General features: G+C 41.6%; 1 protein-coding gene across 2 annotated transcripts in view; it reads left to right on the forward strand.

The window, feature by feature from the left end:
• The window catches only part of krt222 (keratin 222), a 36251-nt gene that overhangs the window by 15250 nt on the left and 2041 nt on the right, over window positions 1-18960 (forward strand). For both annotated transcript variants that reach the window (XM_039797908.1, XM_039797901.1), the window contains 5 exons: window positions 347-658; window positions 9746-9871; window positions 11457-11677; window positions 16641-16861; window positions 16942-17044. In XM_039797908.1, the coding sequence (XP_039653842.1) occupies window positions 347-658; window positions 9746-9871; window positions 11457-11677; window positions 16641-16861; window positions 16942-17044 (983 nt within the window). The remainder of the gene's footprint in view (window positions 1-346; window positions 659-9745; window positions 9872-11456; window positions 11678-16640; window positions 16862-16941; window positions 17045-18960) is intronic.

Raw genomic sequence — 18960 nt, forward strand, 5'->3', positions numbered from 1 at the left:
GTCTCTACTTTTCTTTCTTTCTCTCTGGCCTCTGCATTGCGTTGACCGACTCACAGCTCTCTTTTTCCACACACACTCGTACACACACACACACACACACACACACACACACACACACACACACATCGCTCTAACCCCAACCCTCTTTTTCTCCTATGCATTGATTCACCTATCCATATACAAACACGTTTCATCTTCCTCTTTGTCTTGTTTTTCTCTTCTCACTCTTTACATCATCCTTCTCTTCTCACCCCCTCTCTCTCTCTCTCTCTCTCTCTCTCTCTCTCTCTCTCTCTCTCTTTCCCCCTCCCTCCCCCTCTTGTTCCATCTGATTGGGTGTTTGCAGGCAGCCCGGGCTTTGCAGCTGCAGCGTGCCGGCTCCTGTGATGCTGTGTTAGCGACGGCCGCAGCATCAGCAGCAGCATCAGCAGCAGCAGGAGGGGAGGAGGAGGAGGATGGCACAGGGATGGAGCTCACCCAGCTCCTCGACCGAATCAGAGCGCAGTGCGACCAGGGCAGACTCCCCGGCCTGGGAGAGAGACACTTCGGCCTGGGTGCCGTGGCACATCCACTCCCCGGCTCGGCCGGACCCAGCCGCTCTGGACCAGCAGCAGCAGCAGCAGCAGCATCCAGATCACACGGAGGAGTTCTCAGTGAGGTACGCATCCACTCCAGCATCTTTACTTACCTTTGTTTTTTTTGTTTTTTTCTGTGCCTCTCTCATGTTGTCCTGGCACGCTGCCAGCCAGACACACCCTCAAGAGCAACTCTAGGCTGTCCCACAGGCAAGCCTGAGTGATATATATGCTGGGCTGAGTTAAATGGTGTGGTGTGGAGTGTTTGTTGTGAAAGGCTGTAGGGTTAGGGTCACAATGCCTCTCTGCCTTTTGTATATGTTGGTGTGTATGTGTATTTACCTTCTTGCAGGTTTGTGTATGCTGTTGCCTAAATGTCTCCTCACTCACCTCACCTTTTGTTCCCTTACACACAATTACAGTGTTTTGTTACAACATGTGATCAGTTACCACTCTGAGTGAATGATCCCTGATCTTCATTAAATATGTATGAGCCAAATTACAACCTGAGCATTCTCATCTGCTGTATTTGGCAGATTGTTCATCCAATATCTAGTAATAGCAGCATTTTTCATTTTAAAGTAGGAGCTTTTCTACTGTTGTTTTAGCCTATCTGACCTCTTTTTTGTTATTACGGGGAAAATCGCAGTGTAGGTGCCTTTTATTATCCCCGTGCTCCTGTGCCACAGCACAATGACTTTGGTCTGACAGCAACAATAAAGTGCCGTCGCCAAGGGCTGCAAGCTACCACAGCGCTAAAATGGAGCAGGTTTTTATGAAATGCCGTTGTTTTCTCTGTCTGTTCCACTTAAGTAATGGTTACACAATGCTGCAGTCAGAAGCCTGCATGATGTCCATAATTAGCATGGGTGATATTTACATTTCAAAGAATGCACTGCATGTCTTTTTTGAGGAGAAAAAAAAGTTCAACATCAGCTTTGTATAATATTATGATATTAAACAGGCAAAACCTGTGCTTCCTGGGAAGAGTTGCATTGTTTTCTTCATGAGCGGGCAAAGTTAGAGTGCAAACTACAGTGGAGAGTCAAAACCCTGGTGCAGGCAGCAAAACTACACTAAGGGCCCTATCTTGCACCCGGTGCAGCGCAAAACTAGCAAAGTCTCTTTGCTAGTTTAAGACCGACGCCATGTCCCATCCAGCGCCCACGTTGTTTAAATAGCAAATGCGCCTGCGCCCATCTGTGGCCCATGGGCGTGCTGGTCTTACAGGGAGGTGTGTTCAGGTGCATTCTGGGCGTGCTGGTCTTACAGGGAGGTGTGTTCAGGTGCATTCTGCTGGTCTTACAGGGAGGTGTGTTCAGGCGCATTCTGGGCGTGCTGGTCTTACAGGGAGGTGTGTTCAGGTGCATTCTGGGCGTGCTGGTCTTACAGGGAGGTGTGTTCAGGTGCATTCTGCTGGTCTTACAGGGAGGTGTGTTCAGGTGCATTCTGGGCGTGCTGGTCTTACAGAGAGGTGTGTTCAGGTGCATTCTGCTGGTCTTACAGGGAGGTGTGTTCAGGCGCATTCTGGGCATGCTGGTCTTACAGGGAGGTGTGTTCAGGTGCATTCTGGGCGTGCTGGTCTTACAGGGAGGTGTGTTCAGGTGCATTCTGGGCATATTGCTATCTTGAGGCAGCAGGAAGTGATCGCGCCATTGACCAACAAAAACCTGGTCTAAAGTCAGTCACGCAGCATTTCATTGTTATTTTAACAGGCTTATGCACAGTGTGCGCACACTATGCTTGTTACACACACAGGGACACACAGCAGCACACAAACATGCAAAAGATTACAAATAAAAATATTACGGTGCAAATCCTCCATCATAACAGCAATGCTCCGAGGTCAAAACGCACCTGGCTTTTAAAGGGAATGGGAGATGATCTCTGATTGGTTGATTGCATGTTACGCCCAAAACACACCTCTGATTAATGAAGACACTAAGGACAACCCTTTAGAACCATGCGCCTGGCGCACAGACCCTTTTTTCTAGCAGTGGATGGCAAGTGGATTTGGACACGCCCTAAAAGCACCTGCGCCAGGCGCTTCACGCCGTGCGCTCAGATCGTTAAAATAGGGCCCTACGTCCTCGACTAAAGGAAAAATTATTTTGTCGTCTAATGAATTTGTCGATTTAATCGACAGTTCTGTAAAACTGACTTTCTCCACAAACAATCGTGCAAAAGCACCAATCTAAAGCTTGTTTTTACCACAGATGTGCATATAAGTTTCTTCAATATGAGTCATTCAGTATGAAAAAGGATTTTCAAAAAAACGACTAATGGACAGAAGAAATCTTAGTTGGCTAAGACCAAAATGGACGGTTGACTGGACTAATTGACTGAGAGGGGGCAGGATTAAATCCATTATTATTTTCAATGATCCTGTTTAAGCTTAAAGGTGCCCTGTGGAGTTTTTTTTTATACACAAACAAAAGTTATGTTTAAAACACATTATGTGTAGGGCTGGGCGATATGGAGAAAATCAGATATCACAATAGTTTTGACCAAATACATCAATGTCGATATTGAAACGACATCATAGGGTTGACAATTGGTGCTTTCACAAAAGAAAATTTACAATGAGATTTTAGATAAATAATCATCAATAATGTGGTAAACTGTTTTAAAGTGAAATTATAGAGAAAAAATAAATACATTTTTTTCCAGCTATCAGGGACGGACTGACAATCTGTCCAACCGACGGCACACACAAAAAAAGTCTAAAAAAGCGATATTACCAGCCAACAGCAGGAGGTGCTAATACAATCACTTATATGCTACGTGTAAAAAAAAAAATAACTGAGGAAGAAGAGTAGGCCTACTAGGGAGAAAGGTGGATGGGAAATATTCAAAGAGGAGAGACAGCAGAGTTAATTTCACATCAACAATAGGTACTGGTAAGTGCCAGGAGCAGGACACATTATAATAGGCTGCCTTTATCCCTATCTTAGCGAATTGCATAGTCAGCTATCAACATGGGTGTGCATCATGATTATGAAAATGATCGTGCCATTTAGTGCTGTCGAACTTAACGTGTTTAATAATTTCTGTTAGGTTCATTTGAAACGTTAAACGCTTGTTTGTATATGAGAGGTTGTAGTGAGCTCACTTTTGCTGCTAGGATGAAGACTATGGTATTGAATTAAACGGGAAAACATCAGGCATGCATTGGTACCACTCTAAACGTGCTAACAAACAGGGAAGGGGGGCTAAATAATTCACCACATTTAACCAAGAATTTAACCAAAGAATCCTAGCTTGCACTTTCTGTCTGTCTTCCATCAGAGTGCAGTTTTTCCTTGTCTTTCATATTTGCGTTTACTATTGTGGAACTGGCAAAGACCTGGTGGTTTTATACCACCAGGTCTTTGCCAGTTCCACAATAGTAAACTATATTAGAGCATATAAAGTACATTAGGGGTGGTACGGTTCACAAAACCCACGGTTTGGTTCGTATCACGGTTTTAGGGTCACGGTTTTCGGTTCTGTACGGTTCTTGTTATTTTTTCTTTTAATCTTTAACACTCCAGAAATATACTTCAGCATATGATATATAGCTTAATTATCCACAATGTAGGATACAGTATTAAATAATTATATAGTTATATCATGTAATCATGCACAAACTGAATTTGACTTGACTTTAAGCCCATTTTTATGACCATCTCTGAGGAAAGCTAGGTAAGATTTTGATAAGGCAAGAGGGAAGACATTGATGATTTCAACAAGCTTTTCATTTATTTGGCAAAAAAAAGGAGAACGTGTATTGTCATCTACAGGAACGTAGGTGCCTTTTTAGCACGTGAAGATTGAAATATTACAGAATATCAATTGAAATAACTTGCATTTATCAAACTGCCAACTTCAGTGTAGCTCTTACTAAAATGTATCCTTTAAAAGAAAAAGAGAGGAACTCTTAAAGCTCCGTCTTTTGAATAAGTCAGAATACGTTTACATTGTTAGTTAATTTCCTATCCTGGACTGGCCTGGGACACACAGTCACACCGTTTGATAAAGTACTTATTGGACTTATCATTGCACTTACAATAACGGGCATAGCTGTCAGGTCCTCCTGTAGCCTGCGTCTCATTTCCGTTTTTTCCTGCATCCACCGTGTGCGTTTGTGTGTGCGTGTGTGTGTGTGTGTGTGTGTGTGCGTGCGTCAGTCGCGGGGAGAACTGAGCAGCCCTGCCCGCTGCAGAGAGCCGACAGGATCTAAGCAGCAGCCTCTTCAGTGACTTTAGAGTGAAAAAACGTTACAGTACATTGATGTTAAAAAGTATACAGGTTGGCAGGACAGTCTTTCGCTGTACATTTTGTTGGTAACTTGTCCACACCTCTTCTTTTGCGCGAAAGGGAAACACACTGTCTGAGGTCACATACGGGCACCTGACGGCCACGAGGCTACACTGCGCATGTGTCGAACCGTGCGGCACACACACGCTCCGAACCGAGACAAGCGGACCGAGCGGTTCGGATGTTTTTTCATGAACCGTACCACCCCTAATACATATATATATATATATATATATATATATATATATATATATATATATATATATTTGAATAGTTATAAGTTATAGTATATAGTAACTAACACTCTCAGTGTAGTTTTGGTATATCCAATCCCCACGTCAGGTACAGCAAGCACTTTATCTCTGAAAGTGTTGTCAGTAATACTCTGTACTGTTTTATAATTACAACTTTGTGTAATTTGGGGTTTCTGTAGCCAGTGACATTTCATTATTTGTATTTTATTTTCAATGCAGATGTAATGGCATTGTACATTTCTTGTTTTTATTTGAAGGCTGAGGCTTCATTAATAAACACAACCCCAATTATCATCATTGGTTTTGAGATGTTGATGACTTGCTGTGAATACCTTGTCTGATAGGCTACAGTATTGTGGCATAGTATTTGTATTTGTATTTATTATAAGGATCCCCATTAGCTGACGCCTAGACAACCAGCTAGTCTTCCTTTGGTCCAAAACAACATTTAATCAGACAATATTAAAACATTTCATAACATATACTGAAAATTAAAAAAAAATTAAAATAAACAAAATACCACAATATCTGATTACAAAACTAAATAACAAAGAAGAAAAATTACAATTACAATTAAATGAAAACAATAACAAACCAAGCAAATAGAGAAATATCTTGAAAACAAAGTTATATATTACAGTATGTTACATGGCAAACATTAAAGTAGTTCACATTGAAATAGACGAAATCTGATATTTCTTTCCCCACACAATCAGAAACCTCAAGATAAATAATTTAAATGAAAGTAAGATTTGACTTTCTTTTTAAAATATACCTTTCCTGTAATAAAACGAATGTTACTTGGATTTTATTCCACAAAGAACTTGCTCTATAAATGAAAGTTTTTTTCAAGTTATTGGATTTTGGTAAAGGTAAAGTCATCTGCCCCCTACTGGCTCCTCTTGTTAAATAAGTATGGATATCTGAACTGTAAATTATGCTATCAAAAATAAATGATGGTGTCTGAGTTTGAATAACAGAGTGCAACAAAGTAAGCACATTGGCCAATAGTCTTTTTTCAACACTCAACCATTTAAGACGCATTTTAACAACATTGGACCTAGAATTGCACGTCAGAACAAGTCTGACTGCTTTGTTTTGTGCTACTTGAAGTTTTCTAAGTAGGGTTTTTGAAGCAGATGACCAGATTACTGAGCAATAATCCAAGTGGCAGAGAACTAAAGAGCAAACAATTTGCCTTAGTAAGGAAGAGGATAGAAATGGTGAGCATTTCCTTGTGGTGGCAACTGCTCTTCCCATCTTAGTAACTATATAATCAATGTGATCTGACCACGACAATGCAATATCAAGCCGTAGTCCTAGAAGCTTAACTTTATTTACTTGTTTTATAGATTGGCCTGCAACTACAAGATTCAATTCAGGCCCATGTGCTAATTTATGTTTAGAGCCAAATATCATACAGACTGTTTGATATTATCCAATTAAGTATGATGTTGAGCTCACTAGATAGAACCTGATTAAGCTCATAGCATGTGGATGCAGCATAATGGAGGGTAGAATCATCTGCATACATTGTTACACTTGCTTTCCCAATAGCAAGTGGCAGATCATTGGTGAAAACTGCAAAAAGGAGAGGTCCAAGGCAACTCCCCTGTGGAACACCACAGTCTAATGCCTTGCTGTTTGAAAAAGAGCCATTGTAATATACTCTCTGTGATCTACCGGACAGGTAACTTCTTAACCACAAAATAGCTGAGTGTTTAAAACCATAACAAATAAGTTTACCGATTACATCAAAAGCAGCACTTAAATCTAGCATAACTGTGCCCACAAGCACTTACCGGTCAATTGATGTAAGCCAGCTATCAGACATTTGTAACATAGCGGTACCAGTAGAGTGACCAGCTCTATATGCATGTTGGAACATAGATGTTAAACCATTTATAGAAAGATAGTCTTGAATTTGCACAGACACAATTTTTTCTAAAAGTTTACTAAGTACAGGCAAGATGCTGATAGGCCTGCTGGGACATATAAATAGTATCAGGACATCCTGGCTAGTGTCTGTCGCGCACGGCTAGGGGCGAATGGCCGGATGGTGTGCCTATTTGGGAGAAAGTCCAGGGCAGTTTTTTAGCCCCAGTCCGTCCCTGCCAGCTATATACTGACCGTGTTTACAGGCCAGCCCTTATTATGTGTATCCTTCAATGGGATAAATGCATTTCCTTCCTCATACAACATTTGCAAAGCTGCTTTTTTTGCATCCTTTAGATCCATGTTTGCTAGCTTGTAGACTTCTTCTCCGCCCTTGTCGGCACATTGCTGTGTTTCTTAGCGTGTTACCGATGCCTACTGTCAGTAGAATAGTGGAAACCATTAGCAACAATGTATGTTGCATGCATGTGTGTCCTGAACATTGACTGTATGGTCCTGAAGCATGTGCACGATACAAACAAAACAGGGTGCCAGGGGTGGAATGTAACTGAGTACACTTACTCAAGTACTGTACTTAAGTACACATTTGAGGTACTTGTACTTTACTTGAGTCTTTCTCTTTTCATGCCACTTTCTACTTCTACTCCACTACATATCAGAGAGAAATATTGGACTTTTGACTCCACTACTTTCATCTGACAGCTTTAGTTACTAGTTATTTTACACTTTAAGATTTTTGCATGCACATGTAGTTTACAAAATATGAGGTTTTATTATAAATTAAACTCCCCAACAATATAACAAGTCCAGCTGAGATGATTAGAGGATTAAACATAGAATTTGTTTTTGGCGCTTTGAACGCATATGACGGTTTTGAATGCTTTTTTGATTTCCAGTTTCTAAAATGTGAGGATTTTTTTGCATTGAGTACTTTTACTTTTAATACTTTAAGTACATTTTCCTGATGATACTTACATACTTTTACTTAAGTAACATTTTCAATGCAGGACTTTTACTTGTAATTTTACAGTGTGGTGTTAGTACTTTTACTGAAGTAAAGGATCTGAATACTTGTTCCACCACTGGTAATAAGTCCCTCCTCCATCACTGCCTGAGATAACAGATGGAATACTAAATGCCCCCGCCTTTGACATCCAACTTTATGTAAGATAAAAAAGAATCTTGTTGCCGAGTGTTATCAGTTATCAAAAGCTGATGTAGGATAATCTCAGCCTAGATTTGCTTGTCATAGAATGTTGCTAGTAATTCAAATATACTGTATGCATTGAAACAGAAAATGAGAATCATTGGAGTCATAAATTAAACAGCGAATAACTTACATAACTTGAGTCATGTTCTTTTGTTTTTACTGTAAAAATATTGTCATAACTGTGCTGAGACAGCTTCACCGCTTCACTGCGTCTGAAACGGGCGAGGGCGGAGGTGTGAGCGCTGAACAGCTGGACAGTGTACACACAGCTGTACAAGCTGTGTGTACACGCAGGCCTGGCTGTCTGCGCCGCTGTCTGTTTACCCAAACTGAAACACACACTAGCAGCAGCCAGTGTTTTCCGCAGGGTCTTAAAAAGTCAAAAAAAAAAAAGTCTTAAAAATTTCAAAATCTAAATTTTAGGCCTTAACCAGTAGGAAATATGGGTTTCCTTTAAGCAAATAACCTACAAATAACATAGATGTTTCCATACAACGCTCTTCGCAAGTAAAATGATCAGTTCACTACTTTCATTGAATTTGGGGTGTTTTATTAAATTTTATAGCAGTTGAAAAAAACAATGAAATGGTTTCTAAACAGTATCCTGTATAAACTTTGAGAGTCTGGGATTATCCAACTATTTGTCGAAATAATCCATAATTTCATCTTTTTTTAACTCATAATTGTATGATATTGTATTGTATAATATATACATATATATGAGATTTATTGACCATGAATTATTTTTTTTAAATGTAAAACTAGTGGTAATAAATTGATGTTAGTGGTGAATCCGGTAGTAATGGAAAAAAGGGCCAAGGACCCAAAAAATGCGATGGACACCTCAAAAAAAGCGAATCCAAATAAGGGTCAAATAGTCTGAAATTTGCTGAGGTATTGTGTTTTAGGTCTTAAATCATTTTAAACAGGTCGTACGTTTCCTATAATGCTCATTGAAATGCTCCCCAGCGCTATACAATGTTTTTTATTGTGATTCTGTGGTGCTGTAGTTCTTTCTTTGGCTAGTACAAATATAATGCACTGTATTAAGACTACAAATGAGACCAACATGCAACTTATATACTTTCTACTCAATGTAGAAAAATCCTCACATTTTAGAAACTGGAAACGATCCAACCAGTTGTGTGTTTAATGGTCTAATCATTTCAGCTGGACTTGTGGGCTGTTATATTGTTGCGTAGTTTAATTTGAATAAAACAATGTATTTTATAAACTACATGTGCTATGTGTACAAAAAAAATCTTAATGTGTAAAGTAACTAGTAACTAAAGCTGTCGGATGAATGTAGTGGAGTAAAAAGTCCAATATTTCTCTCTGAAAAGTAGCGGAGTAGAAGTAGAAAGTGGCATAAAAAGAGAAAAGACTCAAGTTAAGTACAAGTACCTCAACATTTGTACTTAAGTACAGTACTTTAGTAAATGGACTTAATTACAGTACATTCCGCCACTGACTGTACCTCTTTGAATGTCTGACCCTGTCCCCTGATCCAGGAAGAGGCAGCGTGGACGCAGGTGAGCCTGGGCGGCGCCGCCCTGAGGGAGGCTCGAGCCGAGCTGGCCGAGGCCCGGAGGCAGTGGCACTCCCTGCAGGTGGAGATTGAGACTCTACATGCCTTGGTAAGAAAACACACAGGGCTAGATTTATCAAGCCGTTTGCGCCTGTTTCCAGGCGCTTATTGGTCGCAAAGACGGACGTAACCGATGCGGGCTATTTACAAACAGGGCGCACTTGGGTAAAATCGCAGATTGTCTGCCACATGAGCGAGAAGAGACAAGTTGCGCTTTCAAAGCGCAAAGTGCACCTAATTATATATTCCGTGGTATTTACAAAGACTGTCAGTAAGAGCGCGCCTCTATTCTGTGGGGGAAATTCTCCGCCTCTTAAAAGCAGGTCTAAACCAGCCGCAATCGAGTTTCCTCGTAGACCTTTATGCCGCTGGTGAAATGGCAACAGTAATTTGAGCAAGACGAAGACATAGGCGAGGCTGAAAATATTTTTAACAGAAGAATCACACTTTGTCAGTGAACACAACATCATTTAGCGTTACAGATCAAGCAGCCATGCAATATTAGAGTTACTGGAAGAAATCAAAGATGAAATTGAATCTCCCACTCAGCGTTCACATCCCATTCCACCAGTTGTTAAACTCTTCGCTACATTACAAATATTGGCATCAGGATCATTTCAAACAGTCATAGCATCAGCAGTGGGAATATCGCAGTCTGCACTCAGCCATATCATAGCACAAGTACCGCTTTGCTACAGCGCAATTTACGGTCTAGTGGGCGGAGAAAGACGCTGATTGCCTGATGGGCGTCAGGGTTGATAAAGACTACGCAATATGTGGAAGCATAGCGTGCGCTATTACCGAACTCGCATAAACAGACGCAGCGCAAACTGTTAGTAAATTAGGCCCACAGTCTTTAACTCAAGTCCCCATCTCTGTTATATCCATATCAGTGGACTTAGGCACAGCTGGCTTAGCCAGACCAAGCCAGTGAAGCGTTTTTTTTTTTTTAACAATTAACTGTGTACAGTTAGCACATTATTAGTTTCTACACGATTTTTTAAATTAAAGGATTGTAGTCTATGGTCCTTTGATAAGGTCCAGGAATTTTAGACCGGGAAGCATGATAACCTATGTCAGATTGCAGGGACCCAGGTTCCAGTCAGCCCAAGATGATTTGTTCTGGGAGATGGGTCAATCCTAAGCAGGATGGATGAACACATGAGAAGCTGGGTCCAGACTAGTTTAATGATAGCCAGACAGCCATTCTTTTAAGAGGATGGAAGAATGAAGGCTTGTGAGAGGGCTAGGGTGGTGGCGTTTGAAAAGATGTGATAGAAACGGTTTGCCAGGTTGGATGTCTACACTAGAAAATGGAGAAAGTAGCTGAGCTTTCAGGAGGGCTGCTAAGAAGAGACGAGTATGATGGGCTTATGGTGTTGTCATTTAAACATATGTTTATTTGGTTTATGGGTTATTGTCTATTTGTTACTATTTTATTAAATGGTCTTGAATATTGTGTTACTGTGTTATCTTTTCTTGATTTTTGTCTGGGTGGGTGGTGATGATGGGAGGGGGGGGGGGGTCATGTTGCGAGTTGTATGTTTTGTATGTTGTTAAAAAATAAATGTTAATCACAACAAAGGATTACTGTGTTGTCATTATCCTGACTCCCCATGCCTCTTGCTTTCCAGGAGAAAGGCCTGGAGAGCTCCCTGCAGAACACCCAGCGGCTGTACTCCAGCCAGCTGCAGGACCTTTCCCAGGTGATCAGCGGGCTGGAGGGCGAGCTGGAGCAGGTGAGGAGCGGGCTGGCAACCCAGCGCCAGCGCCACAGCCAGCTCCTCAACACCAAGATGAGGCTGGAGCGGGAGATCGGGACTTACCGACGTCTGCTGGAGCGCGAGGAGGGCAGGTGAGGGCGTGAGGCAGAGAATGGAATGAAGACGTTTGAGGAAGCAGGAAAAAAACAGTTGAGTCGGAATGTTGCGGTTTCACCGTCAAACCAGGAAAGTAATTAATACTTTGTAGTTGAATGGGGTTTTCCCAGGACACTGGAGCAACTTCCTCTTCAAAAACAGTGAAACGCAGCAAATAAAGAAAAATAAGATACTACATAATCAAATATCAAAGTCTGCATCTGAATAGCAGATGTTACACACACATGGAAGTCATTCACTTCTCCACCTAAAGAAAAGGTAAACAAAATCATTTCTTAATCGTTCCTTTGTACAGCTGTCAAACAGATCATTTCATGTGTTGGTCTTTTCAGTTTGCTCAAAGCCTGCTATTCTGTTAGGGATTATGTACAATCTGTCTGTATAGAAAGTGAAAATCCACAATATTAATTGCAGGTTGAGACATATAGAAGCTGTGTAGGACAGCCAAGAGAAATAGTAACATGTGTCGCGGCGTAACCACAGCCCTGGGGAAACTTACTACTCTCGTTATGTCTAGAGTAGGGGTCTTCAACGTTTTCTAAACCAAGGACCCCCTAACTGAGAGAGACAGATCAGGGACCCCCTACTACATATCAATCAATCAATCTTCAATCTTTATTTCTATAGCACATTTCGTACAAGTTAATGTAACATAATGTGCTTCGTACAAAAGCAACATAAAATAAAACTTTGTTCAATTAAACAGAGTAAAATATATACAAAACATGTATAGAACACACACACACACACACACACACACACAAACTAAAGATTAACATTGAACAGCGACAAACTCAGTCATTCATCGACTTTTGTAAAAAAGCTGGGTTTTTAGCCTTTTTTTAAAAGTGATTAGTGTGGAAGCCTCTCTCAGTTCCACTGGCAGGGTGTTCCATATGATTGGGGCATATAGACACAGAAAGAAGCCTCCCCGGCTCTCGAGTTACAGCGAGGGATGGTTAAGAGAACGCTGCCTGTGGATCTGAGGGTTCTTGCTATAGGGAGCACGGTGGCTCAGTGGTTAGCACTTCTAGCAAGAAGGTTCTGGGTTCGAACCCAGGTCGTCCCAGCCCTTTCTGTTTGGAGTTTGCATGTTCTTCCCATGCTTGCATGGGTTTCCACCGGGTGCTCCGGTTTCTTCCCACCATAAAGACATGCATGCAACTAGGACTACAGTTGAAAATTAGCCGACTGGCTAACCCTGGTGCATTTACAGAAATGTTGATTAATGTGCATTGTCCTAATCAAAATAAATCAATCTTAAATCTTGCTGGTTCATATCTAACGAGCATGTCTCTAATATAGTTATAGTTTATCGGTGTTTTAAGCCCCCAACGTCTCCTTCCAGGCAGGGCTGGAAGGCACTAGTTAGGGTTAGGTGCCTTGAAGTCAACGGTCGCAGCGCTGCCTAGAAGGAGACGTTGGGGGCTTAAAACACCGATAAACTATAACTATATTAGAGACATGCTCGTTAGATATGAACCGCCTAAAGCCTTTATACATACCTTTTTAATGATGCATAGAACATAAAATAATAAATGTTGGCATGATTCTATGAATCATGTTTTAATGTTAAACATACATGTGGCACAGTGAATCATTAGGTTTATAATATGTTGGATTCATGTTAAGACATGAATCCCCCTCCTTGAGTACCTCTGAGGACCTCCTAGGGGTCCTGGACCCCCTGTCGAAGATCTGTGTTCTAGAGCTTGCAGAGCTTGGTTTTGTTAGTGCATTTGAAAACTGCAGAAGCGTCACTTTCGCTGTGTGAGCTCTGTGACACAGGTAAGCCACCCCCACCCCCAGCCAGCTGGATTCTGCCGTGAGGCATGTAACAACAGTGTTTGGAAATTGACCAGAAAAAAAAACGATTAGCGTAGATGACGAACTTTCTACCAGTGAGTCATAGCCCAAATGATGCGGCTCTGTCTTGAACCAGTCAAGATAATTATTCCAAGCCAGTGTCAAGCTGTTTTATTAGGGAATATTCCACTCTTCTGGCATGGCCTTTAATTATCGAGAACACCTCGCATCCAGCTCCTTTGCAATTTAACACGTTGGCTGCATCAACCACGTGATTTGTCATTTTATAGTTTGAGGAAGGTAGTTTGGTTTCATGAATCTTGTAGACTAAGTTCCAGACAGATTGCAGATGCATTTCATTCAGGGTATGACTTTGACTAATGTCATTGATCTGAAATTTGCATTGTTTGTTCATATTTGAGAAGGGTGGCAACACAAAGGGCTGTGCGACAAAAAAAGAGACAAGAGCATCCTCATGCAGTGAAAACGACTCTTACAGAAGCATCTGCTCAAATAAAACCTCAAAGGTTTCTGAGTTGGTTATGTCTGCAAATTAACCAAATAAAAGGCACAAAAGATAACCCTGAAAGGTCAGTGCACAGTACTTTGACATCAGAGTCTTGTTCAGCTGTGCAAAGAGGGTTCACGTGAGGAGAGAAGGAGAGAAGAAAAGTGGAGGGGAGGATGAAGACTGGTATTTCAAGCAGGCCATGAATCTAGTTTTTTACTTACACTCTTTAAGATATTGTTATGGAGGTTGGCAATGAAGAAAACTTTAAAGGTGCCCTGCCATACAAAACCGTTTTTACTTGCATTTTTTGAAATCTGTTAGGTCCATATGTGTTTGTGTTATGTTGTGAATGTGAAAATGAACTGCTACCTCCTCCGTCAGCTCTAGCCACTGAACAGAAATAAGCGGAGAAATCAGGCCAATTACAAAAGCTAGTCAGTCTGACATCATGTTGCCTGAGCTCATTACTATTCATGAGCTCGCCCAGTTGGGCTGCGTAAAGGATTCTGACAGCCAGGCTCTCATTGGCTAGCTGTTAGCCAATCAGATTCAAACAGCTTAGCTTGTTGAATATTAATGAAAACTGGCAGAAATCGAGCTGAGTCTTCCTGTAGGCTTTCTATACCATGCTAGAATGGCTTGAAACAAGGTAACCAAGGCATTTTTTACACAAAAAATGTTACAGAGTCCATGATAGAACTTCAGACATCACCACAAAGTAATAAAATACATGTGGCAGGGCACCTTTAATATTAAACAGTACCCAGAACCAGGTGCGTAGGCAGTAATGGGCCAGGGCGGCACTGACCCGCCCAGCAAAGTTTGATCAAAATACGTTTTGTTATGAAAAAAATTCAAATGTTTGCAAAAAAAGAAATGATAACAGAACTAGCTAGTTGTGTGTGTTTAATGTGTATTTTCTTGATTAAAACAAAGCTGTTTAAATCATACAATCAAACAATTAGATCAAACGCCTTCAGAACGTAGTTGGTTGCTATGGTAACAACAGGCAGACTCTCCGGGCTGCCTTCAGCAGCTAACGTTAGCTAGCTGGCTGTTTAGACAATGCACCATGGATGTGTTAAGCAATGTACTGTTAAAAGTTACCGCGACAACCATGGCTTCTCTTTAAAGTGGTATGGACAGTGTTCTTGGATGGAGCACAGTGTAAATAAGGACGAGCTCTTCTGCAGCATGTGCAGACATTTCCCCAGCGGAGCTGACAGCCAATCAGAGAGAAAGGAGGCCCTCACAGAGGTAACATTAAGTTAAACGGGTTTCATGCTTCTTGTGTTATTAATTAAGTAACCTAGTAACCTTCCTAATTAGTAAGAAATGGTGAACACTGATGATGGCTTCTAGCTGAAACGTGTTTGTGTTTTGCCCACATTAAATAAGATAACTTATCTGTGAGTGACGTAGTTTTTAGTTTTCTTTGGTCCTGTCACTGCCTTGGACTCCATACACTGTCTAAGATTTGGCACCTTGCTGGCCACTTTTCATTATATCTTTCATAATTCAGACAATGCTTGGCTGGAAGTTTTCATTCTTTGATTTTCTTTTACTGCTGATAGCCATTTGCAGCTCATGATCTGACCATAGTCCTGAAGCAACAATGCTGTTGCATTGTTACATGTGTGATTTCTGTCTGATGTAGGCTGTTCTATGTCATGCAGTATGTAAACGCTTTCTCTGCTGTGTGGGTTCATGTTTAGTTGCCACTTTGTGCAATAAAATGGTTCATTTTATAACAGTGCTGTGCAGTGCCAATGCTGCTGGTTCTGCCGGTGCAAATATATTTTAGCCTGAATAGGTTATAACCGACAGGTTTTTATCTATATTGTTGTGTACAAACTTTTTAGACTGAGTTTTGATGGTTGAGCATGTTGTAGACAGTACTGTTATTGCCGTTGTAATGCAGTATGTTGGAAGGTAAAATCGTTGCTGTTTTTTCAGTTTGTCCTTTTTGCTAATTCGTCTTTTGAAAATGGCCCACTCACTTTTGTAAGGGCTCGCCCAAAATACTATTTCTGCCTACGCCACTGCCCAGAACACTACAACACACAAACGTCTGTCAGCAGGGTTATGGAAAAACTACTAGCCAGATTTTAATGAAACTTGCTGGAAGGGTGTAGCATAGGCCAAGTCAGAACCACATTCAATTCACACATTCAATTCACAGCAATCCGGGATGGGAGAAAAGCACGCTCTGGTTCATTGGCATTTCTTTAAATGTTTGTTTTTAACATTGGGTATAATAATATTAGTTTGCTCACTGGTGAATGAGACCCGAAGTAAAATCGCGGCCCTTTCTCGGCTCCGCTCTGAAGCAGCGACGCAGCGGTGCACATGCACATGCACGTCTGTGTGTGGGTCGGAGCCCCGAGGGCAGGGGGAGGGGTTAGATGGTGTGGAGATGCTACTTTCAAATCTTGCTAGCTTTTCAACATTACCAAGCCTGCCTTTAATCAACACACACACACACACACACACACACACACACACACACACACACACACACACACACACACACACACACACACACACACACACACACACACATGGTATATACAATCCACATGCCTTTTGGTTGCCATTACTCTGCACCCTTCTGCATGCAGGTACATGGGCCGTACTAGGCAGCAAATGAGTCTGCGGTCCTGGAGTTCTTTCATGGAGGAGCCGAAGGAGAACGGGCTAGAGAACAGCTTCAGTGACCCTGCTGTTACTCCGGACGAACCCAAGTCTGAGCCCCTGCCTGAAATACCTTCTCTCCTCCCAGCAGGCAGTGGGCTAAAGAAAAGCATACTGCATAGACAGCAGAGCCTTGTGATACTCACAGGTAAGACACACACACACGCACGCACACTCTCTAACTACAGTGTCATCTTGTTATGATTTTTCATTAATGTCTTCTCACAGAGCCGGAGCAAGAGAAATACTTGCCAATCTCCACTGTGAAGACTCAGGAGATTCTTCAGGGCAATGTGGTGCGGGAGAGTGCAGAGGGTCATGGCACCATCGAGTAAGTATTGATCTTTTTGCCCCCCCATTGACCTGTAGTCAGCACCTTTGGTTCAGTCTGACATGTAGGCATTTTTTAAGTAGCAAGCCCTAACAGCATCACTTTAGAGGGTTCTGTTCTACACTACCCAGATAAATGCCTTTTTACTTATGAAACAGCATAGTTTCTTTCTTGCCTAATCTCCTGAAGCCTTCAGTTCACATATCTTTCACTCCGTGAGTTGTTTATTGACTCATTAGTTTCTAATTACACACTCATCCATGTCCTCCCCACCCTGGCGACGTCTGGTCCAGCAGGCTAGATGTACACGCTCGCAAAAGAATTACCATTACACGTCGAACAAGTTATGAGGCATAAATCGTTTAGTTGGCTGCACAGGTTCCCATGAGAAATTCATCAGAGCGCTGCATGGGAATGTTCCTCCTTTAATGGCTTGTGTTTGATGTGGAGATACTGGCCTGCTGTGGAGTCTTCAGGGCGGGGCACCTGTTATTGTTGGACGAGACAGGGGCGGAATTCTTTAGACATGCTTCAGATGTTGCATGCAAAAAGCGACACGCACACACACACATGCATAATGTCCAAACACTGCCAGAATATTTACACTGTCTGTGAGCAGCAGATCATAAGTCACTCTGTCACTTGATTGATTCTTCGCTGATTTCAAGGGACTTTGGTGTCAGTCCATTGACTTTATTTTACCTGAATGTTCCATGAATCCTTTATTTAAAATTCCACTGACAGGAAGCATTATCTTGTTGAAAATAACTCCAGTTAGGCTGTTCTTGTTGCCTTCAACAGAATGTTGGTCTACTACTTTGTTAGGTAATGCCCCAGTATCAAGGCATCTGATAGTACTGCTACAACCAGAGTTAGCCAGCTGAATGTTCCCCCAAAACCATTACAACTACCTCACAGGCCTATGCAGTGAAAACATTCATAATGTGCATGGCCTCGTGCTGTTTACATCCCAGCCTGAGTCAAAAGTTGTGGTGATAATAGTACTGAGATCAGTGGTGTAGTCTACGTGATATGCAGGTATACGCCATATACCCACTAGGAAAGGTCAAGAATTTCCATATACCCACTTACAAAAAGCACAAGGATACTTAACGTTTTGGTCATACATTTACCCCGTCTGTGTTGCGAGTCACCTAGGAACAACAACACAGTTGCTTGGCGGTCATTCTCTGTGCAAACATGAAATGAATTAATGTGAATCACTAAAGTAGATATGAAATGAAAGACAACTCAAACTACACTCTCATGGACCTTTTTCACAGCAGACATTTTGACTTGTCATAGTAGGAAAAGCACAGCTGAAATTGGTAACCTTTAATGTTGCTTTTTTTTTTCTTTTTTCCCCTTTTTGTTTCCTTTTTTAAAACCTCTGTCCCCCCTTGGAGGGGGCAGCCATCAGTAATGGTTTAATACCAGGGTCTCTCCTAAGTGGAATGCAGCCATCAGTAATGGTTTAATACCAGGACCCTCCTAAGTGGAATGCAGCCATCATTAATGGTTTAATACCAGGCCTCTCCTCCTAAGTGGAATGCAGCCATCATTAATGGTTTAATACCAGGACCCCTTCTAAGTGGAATGCAGCCATCATTAATGGTTTAATACCAGGGTCTCTTCTAAGTGGAATGCAGCCATCATTAATGGTTTAATACCAGGACCTCTCCTAAGTGGAATGCAGCCATCAGTAATGGTTTAATACCAGGGCCTCTCCTAAGTGGAATGCAGCCATCAGTAATGGTTTAATACAAGGGCCTCTCCTAAGTGGAATGCAGCCATCATTAATGGTTTAATACCAGGGCCTCTCCTAAGTGGAATGCAGCCATCATTAATGGTTTTGAATACACCTGTGCTTTTCCTACTATGACATGTCAACATGTCTGCCCTGAAAAAGGTCTATA

Source organism: Perca fluviatilis, chromosome 1, assembly GCF_010015445.1.
Source record: "Perca fluviatilis chromosome 1, GENO_Pfluv_1.0, whole genome shotgun sequence".
NCBI lineage: Eukaryota > Metazoa > Chordata > Actinopteri > Perciformes > Percidae > Perca > Perca fluviatilis.